Below are 19,131 nucleotides of genomic sequence, written 5' to 3'. Positions count from 1 at the left end.
ATATTTGTAATCGGTTTTTTACCATTCCAAATATTTTCGAACCCTTTTTATTTCATTTGTTTTAACCATAAAACATTTTTCACCCTTGGGTCCTCATACCATGACGGTTAAATCCGTGTTTCGGTGATAATATTTGGTTAATGACATTTAAAAGGTATTTTAAAGCCTTTTATTTCATTTCTTTACATTTTCAAACAAACATATTAGTCACCAACACAAAGTCATCCTTGGTTCTACATACCATGCCGGATTTTAACCCGGGTACGATGATGAGTATCGACTAATAACATTCAAATGGACTCAAAACAATTAGTCCATAATTATTTTCAAAACTATTCATGTCAAGTTTGTCAAATCGAACCCGACACCGAATATTATCAAAATAATGATGATTATTCGAGTCTAGTTCTTCAAATCAACAAATGTGGTCTAAACGACCTCTTCAAGTCAAACCGGGTTCAAACACCCATTTTCAATACGTTTTATAACGTTTTCTAAAAGGTCAGAACACGGCACATAAACCGTGGGCTAACCCGCACCTAAACAGGCTCTCCATTTCTCATTTTCAAAACCAGAGGGAGGCCCCTTACACCGCCGGCTGGCTCGCGCCTCATCCAGCATTAGTCTAGGACGATCCCGACTCCGGTTAACTCGGATATAGGACGGATCAATGACTATTTGATTATTCAAAACCATATTTGCAAAATGCCTTACTAAGACAAATGGAGCATGTTATACACCCTAAACCTAATACGGTAAATGGATGTTTAAGTTCCGTCTTGCATGCAAATCAATCATTAATCCAACTCGACATCTTATACTTGATACTTGGATTAAATCAACCGACTTAGAAAACTCTCACATGTTAGGTTTAAATTATTGGATGTGCATTCATGCATTTAAACCGTTTTATCAACTTTTGCATTCAACCAACCAAGATCGATCAGTAGAGGCCGCTAACGCTGGCGGGATTGGGTGTCTGGTTAAAGGGCTTCCCAATACGTACCTTCACCTCTTACTCAGAAAATTTGGATAGTGGACGACCTTATTCAGGGCGTACGAGAGTCATTCTAGAGATAGGATGCTAAAGAGGGACGATTTCCTTATCTTTAGTGCCTAAGTCAAACGCTGCTTTGTGCTTCGATTTGACCGAGGTATAAAGTGGATTTCGAACGGGTTCCAGGCATCCCACAAATGCTTGGTGGCGACTCTGAACATCTCTAATCGTTTCGAGACCCTTACCGAGACGAAACCGACCGATCTAAAAATGATCCGGTCGAAGGCATTTTTACGCCGCCGAGCGTGGCTTTCAAAAAGATCGCTGCCATTGTCCACAGATCGGCTGGGCATACGCAGGTCGGCCATGTCCACAAACGGTTAAAGGCCTAAATACACAGACATCAAAATGCCAAAAAGTGGTACAAACTTGAGTAGTTGAGTTATATTTCGAGCAAGTAAGGTAAATCTAAATAAGTTACAGTTGCCCGAGTTGTTAACTCTGTTGAAATGGCAACTGATATGTCACGTGCTGGAGATGGCGTAGCTAAAGCCTGAAGCAACACATTCATGTATGCGCGTTCAGTATTATCAAGAGCGTTAAGGTGTTCTCTTTGGAATGGATTTTTCTCTTGGTGATAATGCAGGAGCAGTTTAGCTGCCAAATCTTGAGTCATAAAGCATTTGCATCTTTTATAAATTATTCTAGGACCCCTACGAATAATTCTTACACCGTTGATATCATTGGTACGTAGAGAAAGCCCATGTGCAAGTTCAATGCGAGGTGCACTTGGGTGTATGAGGAAAAGTTTAGACCAATTCCTACAGACCAACGCCATGTTTGCCTTATCTTGGTAACAATTAACTCGGTCAAATATGTTTTTCATTAGATCTTGATTATTAAAAACATCATCAAGTTGGGCTTGATAACGGTTGTCAGTGAGCTCAACTTTGACTAAGGGATCAAATGAGAAACTCATAGCCTCTTTTTTTTCTCTTACGTAATTCTCGGCAAAACGTGCTTTATCTTCTGCAAGAATATTGACTACCCACCCCTTGCACCAATTGACCATACTTGGCTATGTATAAGTAATTGACGAGTAAGGTAGACCCCAGAGAATGACCTACAAGTATCACAAACTAAACTCTAGAACGAAAAAAGCTGAAATAGAAACTAGTAAGGAAAAGAGTACAAGCATTCCGTCATTTGAAAATATCACATTAAAGTCTAGAATTCAGAAAAGCAGTAAGATAAACTCAACTTAGAAGGACAAGATTAGAAGCATGTAATACATTTATTCCATCCAAGTTTAGAGAGAGCACATTCTATGTGTACAATAAACTCAACATACTGTATGCATGTACAAGGTTGTTTAATGCACATAGATCGCTTTTCCATGCGCCTACAAGGGTACTTCATGTACTGACAAGGTTATTTTAGTCTATCATTATTTTGGGGTAAGGGATGAAAAACAAAAACAGACGAAGCTATGCAGATTTTCTTACTCAAAGTACTTTGGTCAACAGCATCATTTATGCTTGAATTTGTTGGTTTTGGTGTGAAATAATCTTTCACTGATCTACCTCCTTTTATTGGTGGTTTTTTTACTGGTGGTTTTTTCTTCATTGCAACAGTCTTTCGCTCCATATCTGTGAATGCATTGACTGATATTTTAACACGGGTGAACATAGAAACGCAAACTGTTGGACAAAACAGATGTTGAAGAGCTTGAAACACAACACATATATTACACTAAATATGCATTGTTTAGAAATGAAATGTGAACAGATTCTGCAGTAAGACGATGATATGCAGCTTAAGTAACAACTTCAAATGTATACAATTTCAGGAGCAGATCAACAAAATCCAGGTTAATTTAACAACAAAAAATCGATTCGAACTCGAAATGTAAACAATTTTAGCAGCAAATCCACAAATTAGAAGTTGATAACTAATAATCAAATTTTCAAACTATTATAAACTGTAGGAAAATGATCTAATCAAAAGCTCAACAATTTCAGAGCATAAAAATTCAGCAACAACAACTACTAATTGTAATCAGAAGTTTCATTAAGAAGAATTTAGCAATTACCTAAACCTAATAACATGTTATATGATTGGCGAAGTGGAATAAAGCATTTTCGCAGGTTGAAAATGAAAAGTAGCAAAGGACATGTTGAATTAGGGTTCGAGTATTGCTTAATTTACTGAAACTAAGACTACAATCTCAGAATTTGTCATACAACAACAATTAATTATCTTAATTAGAGAAACTACAAGAAATTAGGGTTAATAACAGGACAAAAAATTGATGAATATGAGCTAAAATGACATGCATGAACTAATTAGGGAAAGTATTGAGTGAAATCGCCATTAATTTGAGCAGGTGAGTACCTTAATATGAAGGTATGAACCTCGTTGATGGCGGTTGAAGCGGATTAGAGGTCCGAAAATGGTGCTGATGAACAACTTGAAGCTAACTTAAGAATCAAATTTGAGAAATATGATGATTGGAGAGGATGATCGGAGAGGATTATCGGTGATGAGAATTGTCGGAGAGAGAGGAAAAAAGATGAGAGAGAAAGTGAAAATGAGGAAATGAATTGAGGTAGAAGGGTTTGGGTGCGCGCAACGACAACAACAAAAATCTCCTCCGTATTATTTTATTATTAGTATTAGTATTAGTATTATTAGTGGTTCTCATCATCGTAGTGGTTCTCATAGGATCCCGAATCTCTCTCTCTCTCTCTCTCTCTCTCTCTCTCTCTCTCTCTCTCTCTCTCTCTCTCTCTCTATATATATATATATATATATATATATATATATATATATATATATATATATATATATATATATATATATATATATATATATATATATATATATGTATATATATATATATGTATATATATATATATATATATATATATGTATATATATATATATGTACATATATATATATATATATATATATATATATATATATATATATATATATATATATATATATATATATATATATATATATATATATATATATATATATATAGAGAGAGAGAGAGAAGGGTTCTCATAAGTCCCTTACATCTTATGAGTCCCTAAGTCCTTATAAGGACCTTAGGATGGAAGGGATGGAGGGATGAGATTACATCTTGATGGAGGGCCACAAATCTCCCTCACTAATCTCCCTCACTAATCCTGTACAACTCCTTCCTAATTTGTATAACTCCTTCCTCATTCTAATTCTCCCAACTCACTCACTCATTATTCATTCTCTCACACTTCTCTCATCCCTCTTTCTCTCTCATTTTCCTCTCATTCTCTCAAAACAAAAAAAACAAAAAAAAAAAACAAACTAAAAAAAACAACCAAACCAAAAACCAAAAACCAAAAAAAAACTTGCTCTCCTCCTCCTCCTCACCCACGGCTCAACCGGCTACCACCATCCCGTCACCGCCTCCCTTTTCCTCCTTCCTTCTCGGCTCCTCCAACACCACCATCGCCAAACAACCCTGCCGCGCCATCCTTCCTCCGTCCATCCCGACTCACGCACCGCCTCCTCCCTTCCTCTTGCTGCCGCGCGCGTTCCTTTCTCCTTTCTCTTTTATTTTTCAGATCTGAAAATTTAAAGTGGTTCTTGTTGTTAGTTTTTGCGGTTTCGAGTCCTATTTCGATTTTGTTTTTTATGTTGTTTGGTGTTGTATTTCTTATTTTTTTCTGATTTTTTTTGTGTTGTTTGATGGTGATACTTCAATATTAGATTTTTATTTTATGTTTGGGTTTGTGTCTTGTAGTCGTGTTCTGTCTTTGTGCATTTCAATTTTTTTTTTAATTGGTGTTGTTCTCTATGTGTTTGGTTTTTTTTTTTGTGATTGTTTATTTGTTTTTTTTTTTGTTATTTGGTTTTTTTTCCTTAGATTTACGGGTTTTTTGTTAGATTAACAGGTTTTTTTTCCTTATTGGTTTTAGATTTGTTGATTTTAATTTTTCATATTTATTTGATTTTCATAAAAGTTACACTATTTATGACTAAAGTTATACCCTTAAAACATTAAAGTTATACTATTTACGATTAAAGTTAGACCCTTAAAACTTTAAAGTTATACTATTTACGACAAAAGTTATATTCTTCAAAAATTAAAGTTATACAATTTATACTATTTTGTTGTGTGTTGTTATTTACTTATTTTATATTTTTTTATTTCAAATATGTCTTATATTACAATTTGATATTTAGATACTGGCTTTATTTTTTCAGATCTAGTATTGTTTGTTTATTTACGAGTTACGACTAAAGTTATACATTTTATGACTAAAGTTATACCCTTGAAACATTAAAGTTACACTATTTACGACTAAAGTTTTACCCTTGAAACATTAAAGTTACAATTTTTATGACTAAAGTTATACATATTGTCTATTAAAGTTATATACTGCGTGCATTAAAGTTATACACATGATATATAATTTTTTTGAGAATTTGGTTACACTATTATTATTTTTTTGAGAATTTGGTTTGTGGAATGTCTTTCGGTTTTTTTTTCATTATTTTTTTTGACCTTTTTTCAGTGTTTACATATTATGGTTTTTTTTAGATAAGGATTTTTGTTTTTCTAGTATTGTTGGTTTGGATTTTGGTTTTTTCTTTTATTAAAGTTTGATTTTTTTTTATTATTTATTTTTTTCAGATCTACTTTTTTCAGTCCACTATATTTTTTGTTAGATTATTTATTATTGTATTGTATTTTCTAATTTTTTATCTTTGTTGTTTTTAATTTCTAATTTGTTATTTTTCAAGTTTCATATTTTGGGCTGAAGTTATACAATAATCAAAATAAAGTTATACTATTAACTACTAAAGTTATACATTGTATAAATTGAAGTTACACAAATTTTGGACTAAAGTTCTACATCTTGTTTATTAAAGTTATACACTGGGTGCATTAAAGTTATACATCTTGTCTATTAAAGTTATACACTGCGTGCATTAAAGTTATACAATTTTGGACTAAAGTTATACAATTTTGGACTAAAGTTATACAATTTTGGACTAAATAATGTCACTTTATGGACTAGAGTTATTTGGACTTAAAGTTATACAAATATGGACTAAAGTTATACAAATTTGGACTAAAGTTATACAAATATGCACGAAAGTTATTCATAATAACAGTGAAGTTGAACACAATGTCATTGAAGTTGGACACAATGTGGATTGAAGTTATATATAATGTCAGTGAAATTATACTTAATGTTGATTGAAGTTGTACAAAATGTCTTTGAAGTTGTACACATTTTGTATAACTTTAGTCTATAATAGTTAACGAGATCGGGTGGTGAGACGGTGGCGGTGGGTGGATGGTGTTGGGTGAGGTAGTGGTGTATAAGGAAAAAAGATTTTGATTTAATTGGATTTTTTATTTTTTTGGGTTTTGATTTATTTGGATTTTTTGTGTTTTTTTATTTTTGGGTTTTTTTATTTATTTGGATTTTTCGGGTTTTTTTATTTTTTGGGGTTTTAGAGAGGAGGTGGGTGAAATGTGTGAGATGAGAGAGAAATGAGTGAGTGGAAACAAATATATAGCAAATTAGTGTTTAATTAGGTGGATTAGTGAAGTGTGTTTATTAGGCTTTTAACCACCTTTTGGTGAGTTCATCTCATCCCTCCATCTCCCTCCATCAATGGCTCATAATAGAACTTATGGACTTAATACATATACATGGCCTTACATGATCTCCTCTTTCTCTCTCTCTCTCTCTCTCTCTCTCTCTCTCTCTCTCTATATATATATATATATATATATATATATATATATATATATATATATATATATATATATATATATATATATATGGGAAAATTGATAATCACTACCAACTTTAACAGTCTTTTTCATAATCACTACCAAGATAAAAAAAGTTTCATAATCACTACCCTAAAGTCATCTCCGACTTAAAATCAATACCAGTTTGCCTGAAAACGTCATTTAATTCTTGAAATTTAAAAATCCCGCCTAAAATCCTTTATTTCATTCCAATTTTGCCCTTCCTCTTGTTAATTATAAGCTGTTGTTCTTCCCTTCCCCTTAATTTCTTCTTGTTGTTCTTGTTTATACTTTAGGTATGTATGCTTCCTCTTTCAATTTATTTTCGTTCTTCTCTATCTTTTTTCTTAATTTCTTCTTCTTTCTTCTTTTCTCTGTTTCTTGGTTTGTATTTATCAATAATGTTTGCGTCTGAAACAGGAAATGGAAGGCCAAATGCGGACTGCAATTAAGTGCCATTGTCGTGTCCCATGTGCTGTCATGAAGTCATGGACAAGGGAAAACCCAGGTAGAAGGTTCATGACTTGCAAATTTCGTCATTGTGATTTTTGGCAATGGTTAGATTTTGATCAAAGTGAATGGCAAAGGAATGCTATTAATCAAGTTATGTTGGATAAGCAACTTTTGGCTAGTGAGAAAAATTTGCTCAAGTCTGAAAATGATCATTTGAAGGAGAACAACGAGAAGCTCAAAGCAGAAAATTCATTGCTTAGGTCGAAGATTATGGAGCTTGAAAGGGATGTGTTCTTCCCTGCTTATGAGAGTAGTGGCCCTAGTTTATTGAGAAAGGCTTTTTATACTCTCATATTTGTCATGCTTGTGTTGTTTTTGATGTATGGCAATGTATTTTAGGCTGGCAATTTAGGCCTTGTTTATCAATTGCCATTATCATATGTAAGAAAAGTAGGCATTTGCCATATCAATGAAAATTCGGCTTGCTTGGTTTAACACACATGCTTTAATTTAACAACAAATTCTCCATGGAAAGCAAGTTCATCATTTTCATTCATCAAAGAAAAGATAGTTCAAAGTCTTGACAACAAAGTAAAAAAAATGGTATCTTAATACACTTAAAACATCCTACTTGCTTAAAACACACACAACAACACATACAATAGGAACTTAATACATCAAAGTCTTTTTGTCTACTTGTCACTAAACGCTAGTGCCCTTCTACGCTTCATTCATGCCCTTAAATCTGCCTGTTGTCCCTGCATATGAGAGTTTCTGGTGTTGGTAGGTTGTGGTGCAGTTGACTCCTGACTTGGTTGAGTTTGACTTCCGAAGCTACAAATTGAAGTACCTCAAATCATGAAGTCTCTTTGCCTTTCTTTTGTCACCGCAGTCCTTACCAGATTAGTCCAATCGATGTGGGTCCAGTGGTCCTTCATTGGAGCCCTAGCAGGATTCTTGCATGTTTTGACATTGTGCCCTATTTCTCCACACTTTCCACACCTCCTTTGTAACCCTTGTTTTTGTTGTTGGTCTGTACTACCTTTCTCACCAGCCTCTTTTCTTCTCTTTTTTAAACTTGGTCTTCCTGGCAATTTTCTATAAGGAGGTGGTAAGGGTTCAACCATATCCACCCTTTCCCATTGACTGATTCCAGGCATTGGAGGTATAGGGTGTTCATAGGCTGCCATGTACTTCTCCTTTGTATATGCCTCATGAACAAAATCCTCATAATTTGCCCTCTGGTTATTGATGGCGGAATTGCATGTTGGCATGGAAGTCCAAAGCTGCCAATGACCACATGTACAAGTTTGTGTTGACAGATCCACCACATACTCTTTGCTCATATACATCACCTCAAAAGAAAAATTAGATGATGCCCATACATCACAACAATCAGCCTCATTCTTAGCCCATTTCAAAAACTTATCCACATAAGGCATCACCTTACCATCAAAAACTTTCACACCTTCTCTTTTCTCATAATGTCTTTTCATGACATATCTCCTAATCCACTCCATCATGGTTAAAATTGGTTTATCCCTTACCTCTTTCAAAACAGCATTGAAGCTCTCACACATGTTGTTAGTTAACATGTTTGACTTGCAAGATGTGTTAAAAGCATGCCTGCTCCAAAGGATGGCTCCAATGTCATCCAAGTACTTCCAAGCTCTTTCACTTAAGCTTTTCAACCCAGCCATTTCTCTCTTAAATTATGCCTGTTACAATGCAAGTAGAAATGCTCAAATGAATTGTTCTACTTAAACACTTAAAATGCTCTGAAAGTCTACTTGTTAAAATCATTACCTCTGTTGATGCTCTAGCCGCATTCCGAATGTCTCTTTGAAGATTATCCTGTAAACCGGAGTTTGAAGTTGGCCCAAATATGTCTCACACAATATCTGATATGAGCTTTAGGGGTAACAACTTTGAAGGCTTCCCTTATTCCCTATGCAACAAATAACAATAGCAGTTAAAATTACAGATGCAACAAATTTATAGCAATAACAGATGCAACAAATAACAATAACATAAAGAAGACAAACCTTCTGTCTATCTGACATGATTGTCATGCCTTGCCCTTCTTCCTTGCCAAGATCTTCCATTAACAGTCTAAGGAACCAACTCCAACTTTCTCCATTTTCAATTTCCACAATAGCCCAAGCAACTGGGTAAATATTGTTGTTTCCATCCATCCCCACAGTAACTAGGCAGAGCCCTGGATATGGTCCCTTCAAGTGACACCCATCCACCCCTATAATAGGTCTGCATCCACTTAAGAACCCTTCCTTGACTTGTTTCAAACATATAAACATCCTCTGAAAATAAGGAGGTGGTCTTTCAATGTTGTCAACCACAACAATAGCAGTTGATCCTTCAATGAACTTGCCTATTGCTGACACATAGTCCCATACCCTCCCATATTGTGCAGAGCAGTCCCCATAAATAGTTAACTTAGCCCTTGCTCTAGCCAACCAACACATCCCATATTTTACATCAACACCTAAATCCCTCTTAATCTGTTTTTGCCATTTATGGATTTTCATGTTTGGGTCCAACCTCCAATCTTCCAGGTACCTTTCAGCCAAATATTCTGAACTAACCTTGTTATTAACCCCCGTGAATACACATTTATGACTCAAGTCAACAGTTCTAAGCTGCCAGACCCCATCATTCCCCATTGGAATTGCATAAATAGTGTAGGTGCACTTTCTAGTAGACTTACAAATACACTTACCAAAATTGGTCCTTTTTTTGTTCCACTTACACAAACACTTGTGTCTACAGTATGTTGTTAACCTTTTGTTGCCATTGTGCTCATAATAAAATTCATACCTATTTTCAATGGCATGATGTTGGAGAGCCTTCTTCAATGAGTGCTTGTTAGGGAAATTTAAGCCTACTTCTAAAGAAACTGGTTTCTTGAAGTCAACCTCAGGGTTAAACATTGGCCATAATACCCTCCCTTCATCATCAGATCCATCCAAACTCCTCAAATCATCATCATCATCAACATACTTTTCATTTCCAACTACTGGATCCACATCCTCAAAACCTCTAACTACCCTAAAAAGTGACAGGGACTTGTCAACTTTCTTAATTAATGACCCCTCTTCAGCTGATAGAAATATATCAGTTGCCCTTAAATCTTCTTCCCCCAAATTGAAATCGACATCAAAATGGTCATCTTCAGAGTCCACATCATTTACCTCAAAATCATGCTCCCACTGAAGCTTATCAAGTTGGTTTACTATGGCAACTGACTTCCTCTTTCCCTTACCCTTCTCAACAACCTGACTTCTCTCCTTGCCCTTGTCAACAGCCTGAATATTCTCCTTTCCCTTGCTAACCACTTCAGTATTCTCCTTATCTATTGACTTCTTCTTCCCCTTTCCCTTTTGAACTCCCTGAATCTTCTCTACTTCAACTGACTTGCCCTTAGCTAGCCCTTCTTCCTCACTATTCCCCTTGTTTGCCCTTCTCCTTGGTTGGAGTTTCCCCTTAGTCTTAACTACCTTATCAATGACAATATGAGGACTGGGGAGATGATTTCTTGGACTTTTTCTTATAGGTGTGGCAGTGTTAGTTTTAGGAGCAGGAGATTTAGGAGATATAGGAGGAGTAATAATGGTTATGCTGTTATTAGGGTGATTTCGACTACTTTTTCTTGTAGCTAGAGATGGATAAGACTTTATCTTTACTTCATTTTTGGAATCTGGGGGTAGATTACTTTTGGAATCTGGGGGTAGATTTTTGGGTAAAGGGGAAGCATGTGAACTGGATGCATTTTGTGCCTTTAAAGAAGGATTATTTGGGACCACATTTGGAATAAAGTCAGGGAAGGTCTTCACATACAAATCTAGCCTATTCAATTTATCCCTTGACTTTATTACCTCAACCATATCCTCATCCCTAGCAATTACTACCCTTCCATTTGTAAGATTCTTCCCAAACTGCCTATAATATATTATAGGAACATAGTTTTTGTCAACTACCTTTCTGGCTATGTCATACAAAAACCTATAACTCATTTGATTTGAATAAACCTCAGGTATAACATTAGTCTAACCATTAACATACTGAGTTTTGCGATTCGCATATTTAAAATCACCCCCAAAATGGAGCCTAATGTTCATTCTAAAAGGTGACACGTCCTCCATTCTACATAAAACAATTGATTAAAGTGTGATTAAAATAAGAAATCAGCATCAAAAGCAACAACTGGGTAAAATACAAACATGAAATGGGTATTAAAATAGGAACTGAACATCCAAATCAACAACTAATTTAAAAACAAACATAAAATTTGAATTAAACTAAGAATTTCAACATCAAAACCAACAACTAATTCAAAAACAAACATGAAATTATTACAGTAGATGATTAGTAACAATAAAACAAGAAATCGAAATAAAATTGCAATAACATCACCTAAAGAACAATAATTACAGTAGAAGATTTGAAATTTTACCTGGGATAGACGAAGAGCTCAATAACAAACACGGATTTATTGAAGAATACGAGAAACCAGAAAGATTGAATCAATAATTTCAGAAAAGGGGGAAATTTTTTGGGTTTAGTAAGAGATATGAGGAGTAGATGGATTTGTCGTATGAAATGAAAAAAGGAGTTGAAGAGTGGAGGAGTTGAAGAGTTAGTTAGAAGCAGGGGTAAACTGGTCACTTTTTTGTAAAATTTGACGGAAAATGCAAACTGGTATTGATTTTAAGTCGGAGATGACTTTAGGGTAGTGATTATGAAACTTTTTTTATCTTGGTAGTGATTATGAAAAAGACTGTTAAAGTTGGTAGTGATTATCAATTTTCCATATATATATATATATATATATATATATATATATATATATATATATATAGAGAGAGAGAGAGAGTGTGTGAAGTTCTTATAAGTTCACCTATATATTTGAGTCCATAAGTCCTCACTACATCCCTTAGATATCTCACTAAGGATGGTTGAGATTGAAAGCAAAAAAGCATACTTAACACTAATGAGTTTTCTATACACTAATTAATCCCACTTTCTCTTTCTAGCTTTAATTATACATTCACTAATTGATTATTATACACAAATTTTTTTTTTTGAGCACAATTTTTTTTTTTGACAAAAACTTTATACAAATTTTACAACACTTTCACTGTTTTAAAAGTGTAATTTCAACGGAAAAAAGTGTAACTTTAACAAAAAAAAACGGTTTGACGGATATTATTTTGAAATTTGAAAATTTGAAGCAAGTTTACGATAAATTTTGCGTTTTACGAGTGTAACTTTAGTTTTTACGACAAATATTATTTTGAATTTTTCAAATTTTAACACAACTCATTGTAAGTAAATTAAGTCACTTATACTGTAACTTTAGTCTTTTAAAAGTGTAATTTTAGTCCATTAAAATGTAATTTTAGTCCATTGAGAGTGTATCTTTAGTCCATATTAAAAGTGAAACTTTTGTCCACTAAGAGTCCATCTTTAATCCATATTAAAAATGTAACTTTAGTCCATTTAGAGTGTAACTTTAATCCTTTGAAAGTGTAATTTTAGTCTATTGAGAGAGTGACTTTAGTCCATTGAGAGTATAACTTTAATCATTGAGATGGTAACTTAAATAGAGATAAGTGTAACTTTAATGAAGATAAGTGTAATTTTAATGGATAAAAGTGTGATTTTAATGGAGAAAAGTGTAACTTTAATAATAGAAACAAATGTAACTTTAACAGAAATAATGTAACTTTAATAGAAAAAAGTATAACTTTAATAATAGTGAAAAATGTAATTTTAATAGAAAAAAGTGTAATTTTAATAGAAAAAAGTGTAGTTTTAATGAAGAAAAGTGTAATTTTAATAATAGAGAAAAATGTAACTTTAACAGAGAAAAGTGTAATTTTAATAGAAAAAACTGTAATTTTGATGGAGAAAAGTGTAACTTTAATAAGTGTAACTTTAATAGAGAAAATGTAATTTTAATAGAGAAAACTGTAATTTTAATAAGTATAACTTTAATAGGGAAAAGTGTAACTTTAATAGGGAAAAGTGTAACTTTAGTAATGAGAAATGACAAAACGATATTTTAAATATGAAATTTGTAAAACAAAAATCGGAAAAAAAAGAAAATGTGTAAGACAAGATTTGTGAAAATAAATGACAAGACGATATTTTAAAAATGAAATTTGAAGAAAAAACGACATATAAGAAACGAGATTCGAACAAATATAAAATAATACGATATTTAAAAAAAGAAATATGAAGAATTAATAAAAAAAACAAAACAAAACAACGACAAACACAGCGACAACAACACCAACAATTACAAACACCAAACAACGACAACAACACAACCCTTGGTGGTGGCTGCATGGAAGAAAGAGGAGTGGCAGTGCGGCGTGAGGCGGGTGGCTGCGTGAGGTTGAGGGGTCAGATCTGACGGTGGTGTGCGTGAGGTTGAGGGTCGTTGGTGGTGGTGGCTGCCTGATTGTGCGTGGCTGTGTGAAGGGTGGTATGGTGGTTGAGTCGTGGGTGGTGGTGGTGGTGGTGGCGTCAGATGGTGGTGGTGTCGGGTATGGTGGTGTCGACTGAGGGCTGGGTTTGTATTGTCGGCAAAGGCCGACGGTGGTGGTGGCGTCAGATGGTGGTGGTGTCGGGTATGGTGGTGTCGAGTGAAGGGGTGGGTTGGTGAGGAAAAGAGGGGGAATTTTTTTTGAATTTTTAGATTTTGAGTTTATTGGGTTTTTGATTTTATTGGGTTTTTTTACAGAGAAGGTGAATGAATTGTGTGAGATGAGAGATAAATGGGTGTGATAATAAATTATATATGGTGAAATTAGTGATAATTAGGGTGGATTAGTTAAGGTAGTAAGAGAGAGTGTTTATTTAGCTAATTAATCACCTTTTTGTGCTTTGATCTCCACCACCCATCTTCCTCATCCAATGGCTTGGATGAGGACTTATGGACTCACACTTAGGAGGGGGACTTATATGATCTCAACACTATATATATATATATATATATATATATATATATATATATATATATATATATATATATATATATATATATATATATATATATATATATATATAGGATCATGTAAGTCCTACTCTTTTAGTTGAGTCCTTGAGTCCTAATTTAAGCCTTTAGATCATAGATAATGGATGGTTGAGATTAAAAGGGAAAAACACACAAATAACATTCCCTATGCAAACATTAATTCCTCCCTCTCTCATGACTCCATTTCCCTATACATTATTAATTCTCTCATCTATAATTCTCTTCTCCATTCTCATCAAATCATAATTTTCTTTTTCATGTCTCATAAAATCAGATTTTTTGTTGTGTTTACAATTCCCGCGTAAAATAAAAGCGGTTTTATAAAAAGCTCCGTAAATCATCATCCGGACTCCGATTAAGGTGAAATAAAAGCCTAAATTTATTATTTTTTCGAGCTCGTTACAATGGTGGTATTTTTGTATACTATTGAGTTTTCGAAATATTCGTTACTGCTCAGTTATGCTCGAAATCTAAAGGTAGGTTTGTTTTTTTATTTCTTGTTAATTGTTTGTTGAGATTTATTGGAATCATTTGTTTGGTATTTGAAATAATTTTATAGTATAATTTCGTATTTTTTTATGATGGATGAGTTCTTATAAGTAAAAAAAAAATTCTTGGAAAACTTATGCTTCCTTTGTTAATTTAAATTCAAACCCATGATTAGTGAATAATACATTGAGTGATTGTCACATGTGTTTTTTACATACCTTTTTTGTGATTTTTTATTGTCAATAAATTAGATGTTTTTTCGTTTGAACTATAGGTTCGGAACTACGGTCAACCAAGCCCAAATCGTTGTTGATGACTCTTTGGCGATATAGATTGGCGATGAAGATGTGAGATTTGGATGGATGGATGAAGACATGTTATTATGAATTCGGATATTATTTTTAATTTTTTTAATTTTATAATAAGTTTATGTAGCATTAGTCTTTTACGAGTGTAACTTTAGTTTTTTACGGGTGTAACTTTAGTCTTTGATAGTGTGAATTTGAATATATTAATTTAAATTTGTGTAATTTTAAGACAAGATTCTGCAACTTTAGTGTTTTACGAGTGTAACTATAGTCATTGATGGTGTAACTTTTGTCCTTTAGTGTAATTTAATTAATGAGTTAAGATTGTTTTTCGAGTGTAACTTTTTTGGCGATATAGATTGGCGATGAAGATGTGAGATTTGGATGGATCGATGAAGACATGTTATTATGAATTCGGATATTATTTTTAATTTTTTTAATTTTAGAATAAGTTTATGTAACTTTAATCTTTTACGAGTGTAGCTTTAGTCTTTTACGAGTGTAATTTTAGCCTTTTACGGGTGTAACTTTAGTCTTTGATGGTGTGAATTTGAATATATTAATTTAAATTTGTGTAATTTTAAGACAAGATTATGTAACTTTACTGTTTTACGAGGGTAACTTTAGTCACTGATGGTGTAACTTTTGTCCTTTAGTGTAATTTAATTAATGAGTTAAGATTATTTTACGAGTGTAATTTTAGTCTTTTACGTGCGTAACTTTAATACCTAATAGTGTAATTTTTTACTACAAATTAATTTTGACGCATATTATTTTGAATTGTTGTAATTTTAACAAAAGTTTATGTAATTTTAGTGATTTACGAGTGTAACTTTAGTCTTTTACGAGTGTAACTTTAGTCTTATATTGGTGTAATTTTAGTCTTTTGCCGGTGTAACTTTAATCTTTTATGAGTGTAACTTTAGTGTGATTTAATTAATGAGTAAATTAATTATTTAGTTTCAAGTAAAAATGGTGTAAATTCAATTAATATATAGTGTTTTATGAGTGTAACTTTAACCTTAATAGTGTAATTTTATGGTGTAAGTTCCGATTAAATAATGTAACTCTAATTAGTTTCAAGTAGAAATGTTGTAGCTTCAACCGGGTATGTAACTTCAAACAAATATGGTGCAATTTCTGAATAATTAGCAGTACTTAAAATTTCGAAAACTCAATAGCATATGAAAATTATTCCTATTGCGACGGGCTCGAAAAAATAATAAATTTCGACTTTTGTTTCGCCTTAATCGGAGTCCGAATGAATATTTAAGGAGTCTTTTACGAACCCGCTATTATTTTACGCGGGTATGAAATTTCGTTTTTAAAACCAATATTGATATGTGAAATATAAATTATAGTATATTAATTTGACAAATTAGTTGATGAAAAAGAGAAGGTAATTGATTAGGGGAATTGGGAATTGAAATTATGAGAGAGAACACATTAATTACTTGGTAGGTAAGTGTATTTTTGCTTTTAATCTCAACCATTAATCTTAAGAGATCTAATGGTCTAGATGAGGACTTATGGACTCAACCAAATATAAGGACTCACCTGAACCTATCTCTCTCTCTCTCTCTCTCTCTCTCTCTCTCTCTCTCTCTCTCTCTCTCTCTCTCTCTCTCTCTCTATATATATATATATATATATATATATATATATATATATATATATATATATATATATATAAAATCAAGACCTCATTAATATTTAATATTTCACTCCATTGTATAATGATATGAAGCAAAACAAAAAATGAAATGAAAAACTAATCAATGAGAATTGAGTAAAGTTATGCATGGAATGTATATTTTTATGAAAATACTTTTTTTACCATAAAATTACGGATTTCATTTTATAATTCTCTCCAATTTTTTAATGAATTTTTTTGTCAACCTAATAGTAAGTATGTGTTAAGTTATTTTCAGAAGCAATCAGATCATTATTGCATTATGAAAATTTTTATAATTTTTAGTCTATAGTTTTTCTACCAATTTTATTTTATTACAATGAAGAAAATCATAATTTCGAATTTAATTAAAAGATTAGAGTATAATTATAATAAGATTATATTTGAAGGAAAAGATAATAATTAAAAAAAATTAATTGTTTCTTTATTAAGGTTGATGCATTTTAGAGGAAAAATTAAGAGAATTTTTATTCTCTTAGTAATATAGGAGTGATGACATTTTTCTAATTTTAAAATTAAGATCATATGAAATGAGAATTTGTATACCAAGTATTATTGGGAATTGAAGATAGGGACACCCAGAAGAAGTAACTACCTAGATGGCAATGGGTAGGGTTTTATAAGACTAAGACCCATATCCTTGATAACAATGTTGGGCCTATATCCTATTTTTATCCGATTGGTCCAAAATAGCTAGACCCATATCCATACCTTACGAATCTGGGTAACAATGTGGGTCCAAATTCCAGCACATTAACAAAAAGTTTATCACTCGTGGAGAATACGTTAGTGCAGAGTGCCAAATGCGAATCAAAGTAATACTAAAAGTGGCCGACTACTTTGTGTAACATGATATACTCCTACAAAATAAAAGAAAACCAAGTCTTACAAAATATTTTACAAGTTCTGCATAATGACATTTTTTTTTTGATAAGGTAAGGAAACTAGGTTAATCGAAATTAACCCATAACATCCTTGCGGATGAGAGCGGTAAAAGAAAGACAAGGGCTTTCAAATTACCATAATCGAACCAAGATAACAAGGGCAAAAACAAGACTCTCAAATGAAAGTCAGAATCTTTAAAAGCCCAAAAAAAAAAATTACAAAAACAAAAACTAATCCCCAAAAGTAGAGAAAACAGATCTATGAGAATCAATTCAAGGTGAACCTACTTTTGCAAAAAATAGTCCAAAACTAATTCAGTAATCAAGTACCACCGAACCTTATAGAAAGTTGTTCATCATGCTATCCGTCTTTACCTTCAAATCACTATACAAATCCCTTTGTATAGTTACAGATCAAAGCAAGGCAAATACTCTAAACACAAAAATTAACATAGTTCATTGTTTTGATATAATCAAAACATGAAAATAAACTCAAAGAATGTTCTATGAAACTTCTTGACTTCTTGATTTAGATCTTCATTCTTAAGATAAATGAATAAATAAGCTCTCCTAGGCTAAAATGAAGAGCAAATAAAGTCGGATCTTAAACGAGGTAAAAATCAAGAAGTTAGAAAGAAAAAAATTTCTGGAAAAAGACACGAGAAAAAAGTTCTATAGAATGAGATGAGAAATGAAGAAAAGAAAGATATTCATAACCCATTTCTTACTTTTATAAAGAATGCAAAAGAATAGAGTTCTGGGAATAGAGAAGAAGAAATTGGAAGAAGAAGGCAAGTACAAGTGTACAACATTCAAGCCCCATTTCCTATTTTTTATGATTTTTCTTATTTTTGGAGGACTTTCTCCCTCTAATAATTTTAGAGAGTCTGCATAATGACATTGGTCATCCTTATATGTGGAAGAGAATGAAATAAAGTAGTCACTCCTAGTAATCTCAAACAACTTTTTATTTTATTTTAATAATAAAAATGGATCTAGGGTAAGATATGAGTCTAGTTGGGTAGATCCAAATTTAGATCCGTTTTAAAACACTTTGACCTATATCCTACCCATATTCAAAGGGTCCAAAATTTTAGGATTCATATCCTACCCATTACGGGATCCAAGATCCATTGCCAATTTGCCATCCCTAATTATGGCCCATTTGTACATAGATTTCTCCAACTTGCCAGAAGCAGCCTTTTAGTGCTATGCTAAAAAAAACTGCTTCATAGTTGATTAATCAAATATTCACTAGATCATTGTCTAAATAGTAAATTCTCTAAAATATACAGTATTTCTTTCATACTGAAACTTTTTGAATAGAAATGAACTATACTAAAAGAATGCTCTTAAGTTTCTAATTGAACAATACTTAAAAGGAAGTGAACTGAATTGACGGAAATTAAGTTAGAAAGAATC

At 32.6% G+C, this 19,131-nt stretch overlaps 1 protein-coding gene across 1 annotated transcript; it reads right to left on the bottom strand.

The window, feature by feature from the left end:
• Positions 1-8,126: 8,126 nt before the first annotated feature.
• Positions 8,127-8,975, bottom strand: LOC141648997 (uncharacterized). The gene has a single exon (XM_074457701.1). It carries the CDS (start codon positions 8,973-8,975, stop codon positions 8,127-8,129), a length of 849 nt encoding a protein of 282 aa, XP_074313802.1.
• Between the last annotated feature and the right edge of the window lie 10,156 nt (positions 8,976-19,131).

Source organism: Silene latifolia, chromosome 3 (assembly GCF_048544455.1).
Source record: "Silene latifolia isolate original U9 population chromosome 3, ASM4854445v1, whole genome shotgun sequence".
NCBI classification, from domain to species: Eukaryota; Viridiplantae; Streptophyta; class Magnoliopsida; order Caryophyllales; family Caryophyllaceae; genus Silene; species Silene latifolia.
Note: the sequence above shows the minus strand (reverse complement) of the source record. Positions and strands in the feature narration are given on the sequence as shown.

Excerpts from the sequence above, each read along its gene's own strand:
- LOC141648997 (XM_074457701.1), bottom strand. The coding sequence starts at position 8,975 with ATGGCTGGGTTGAAAAGCTTAAGTGAAAGAGCTTGGAAGTACTTGGAT.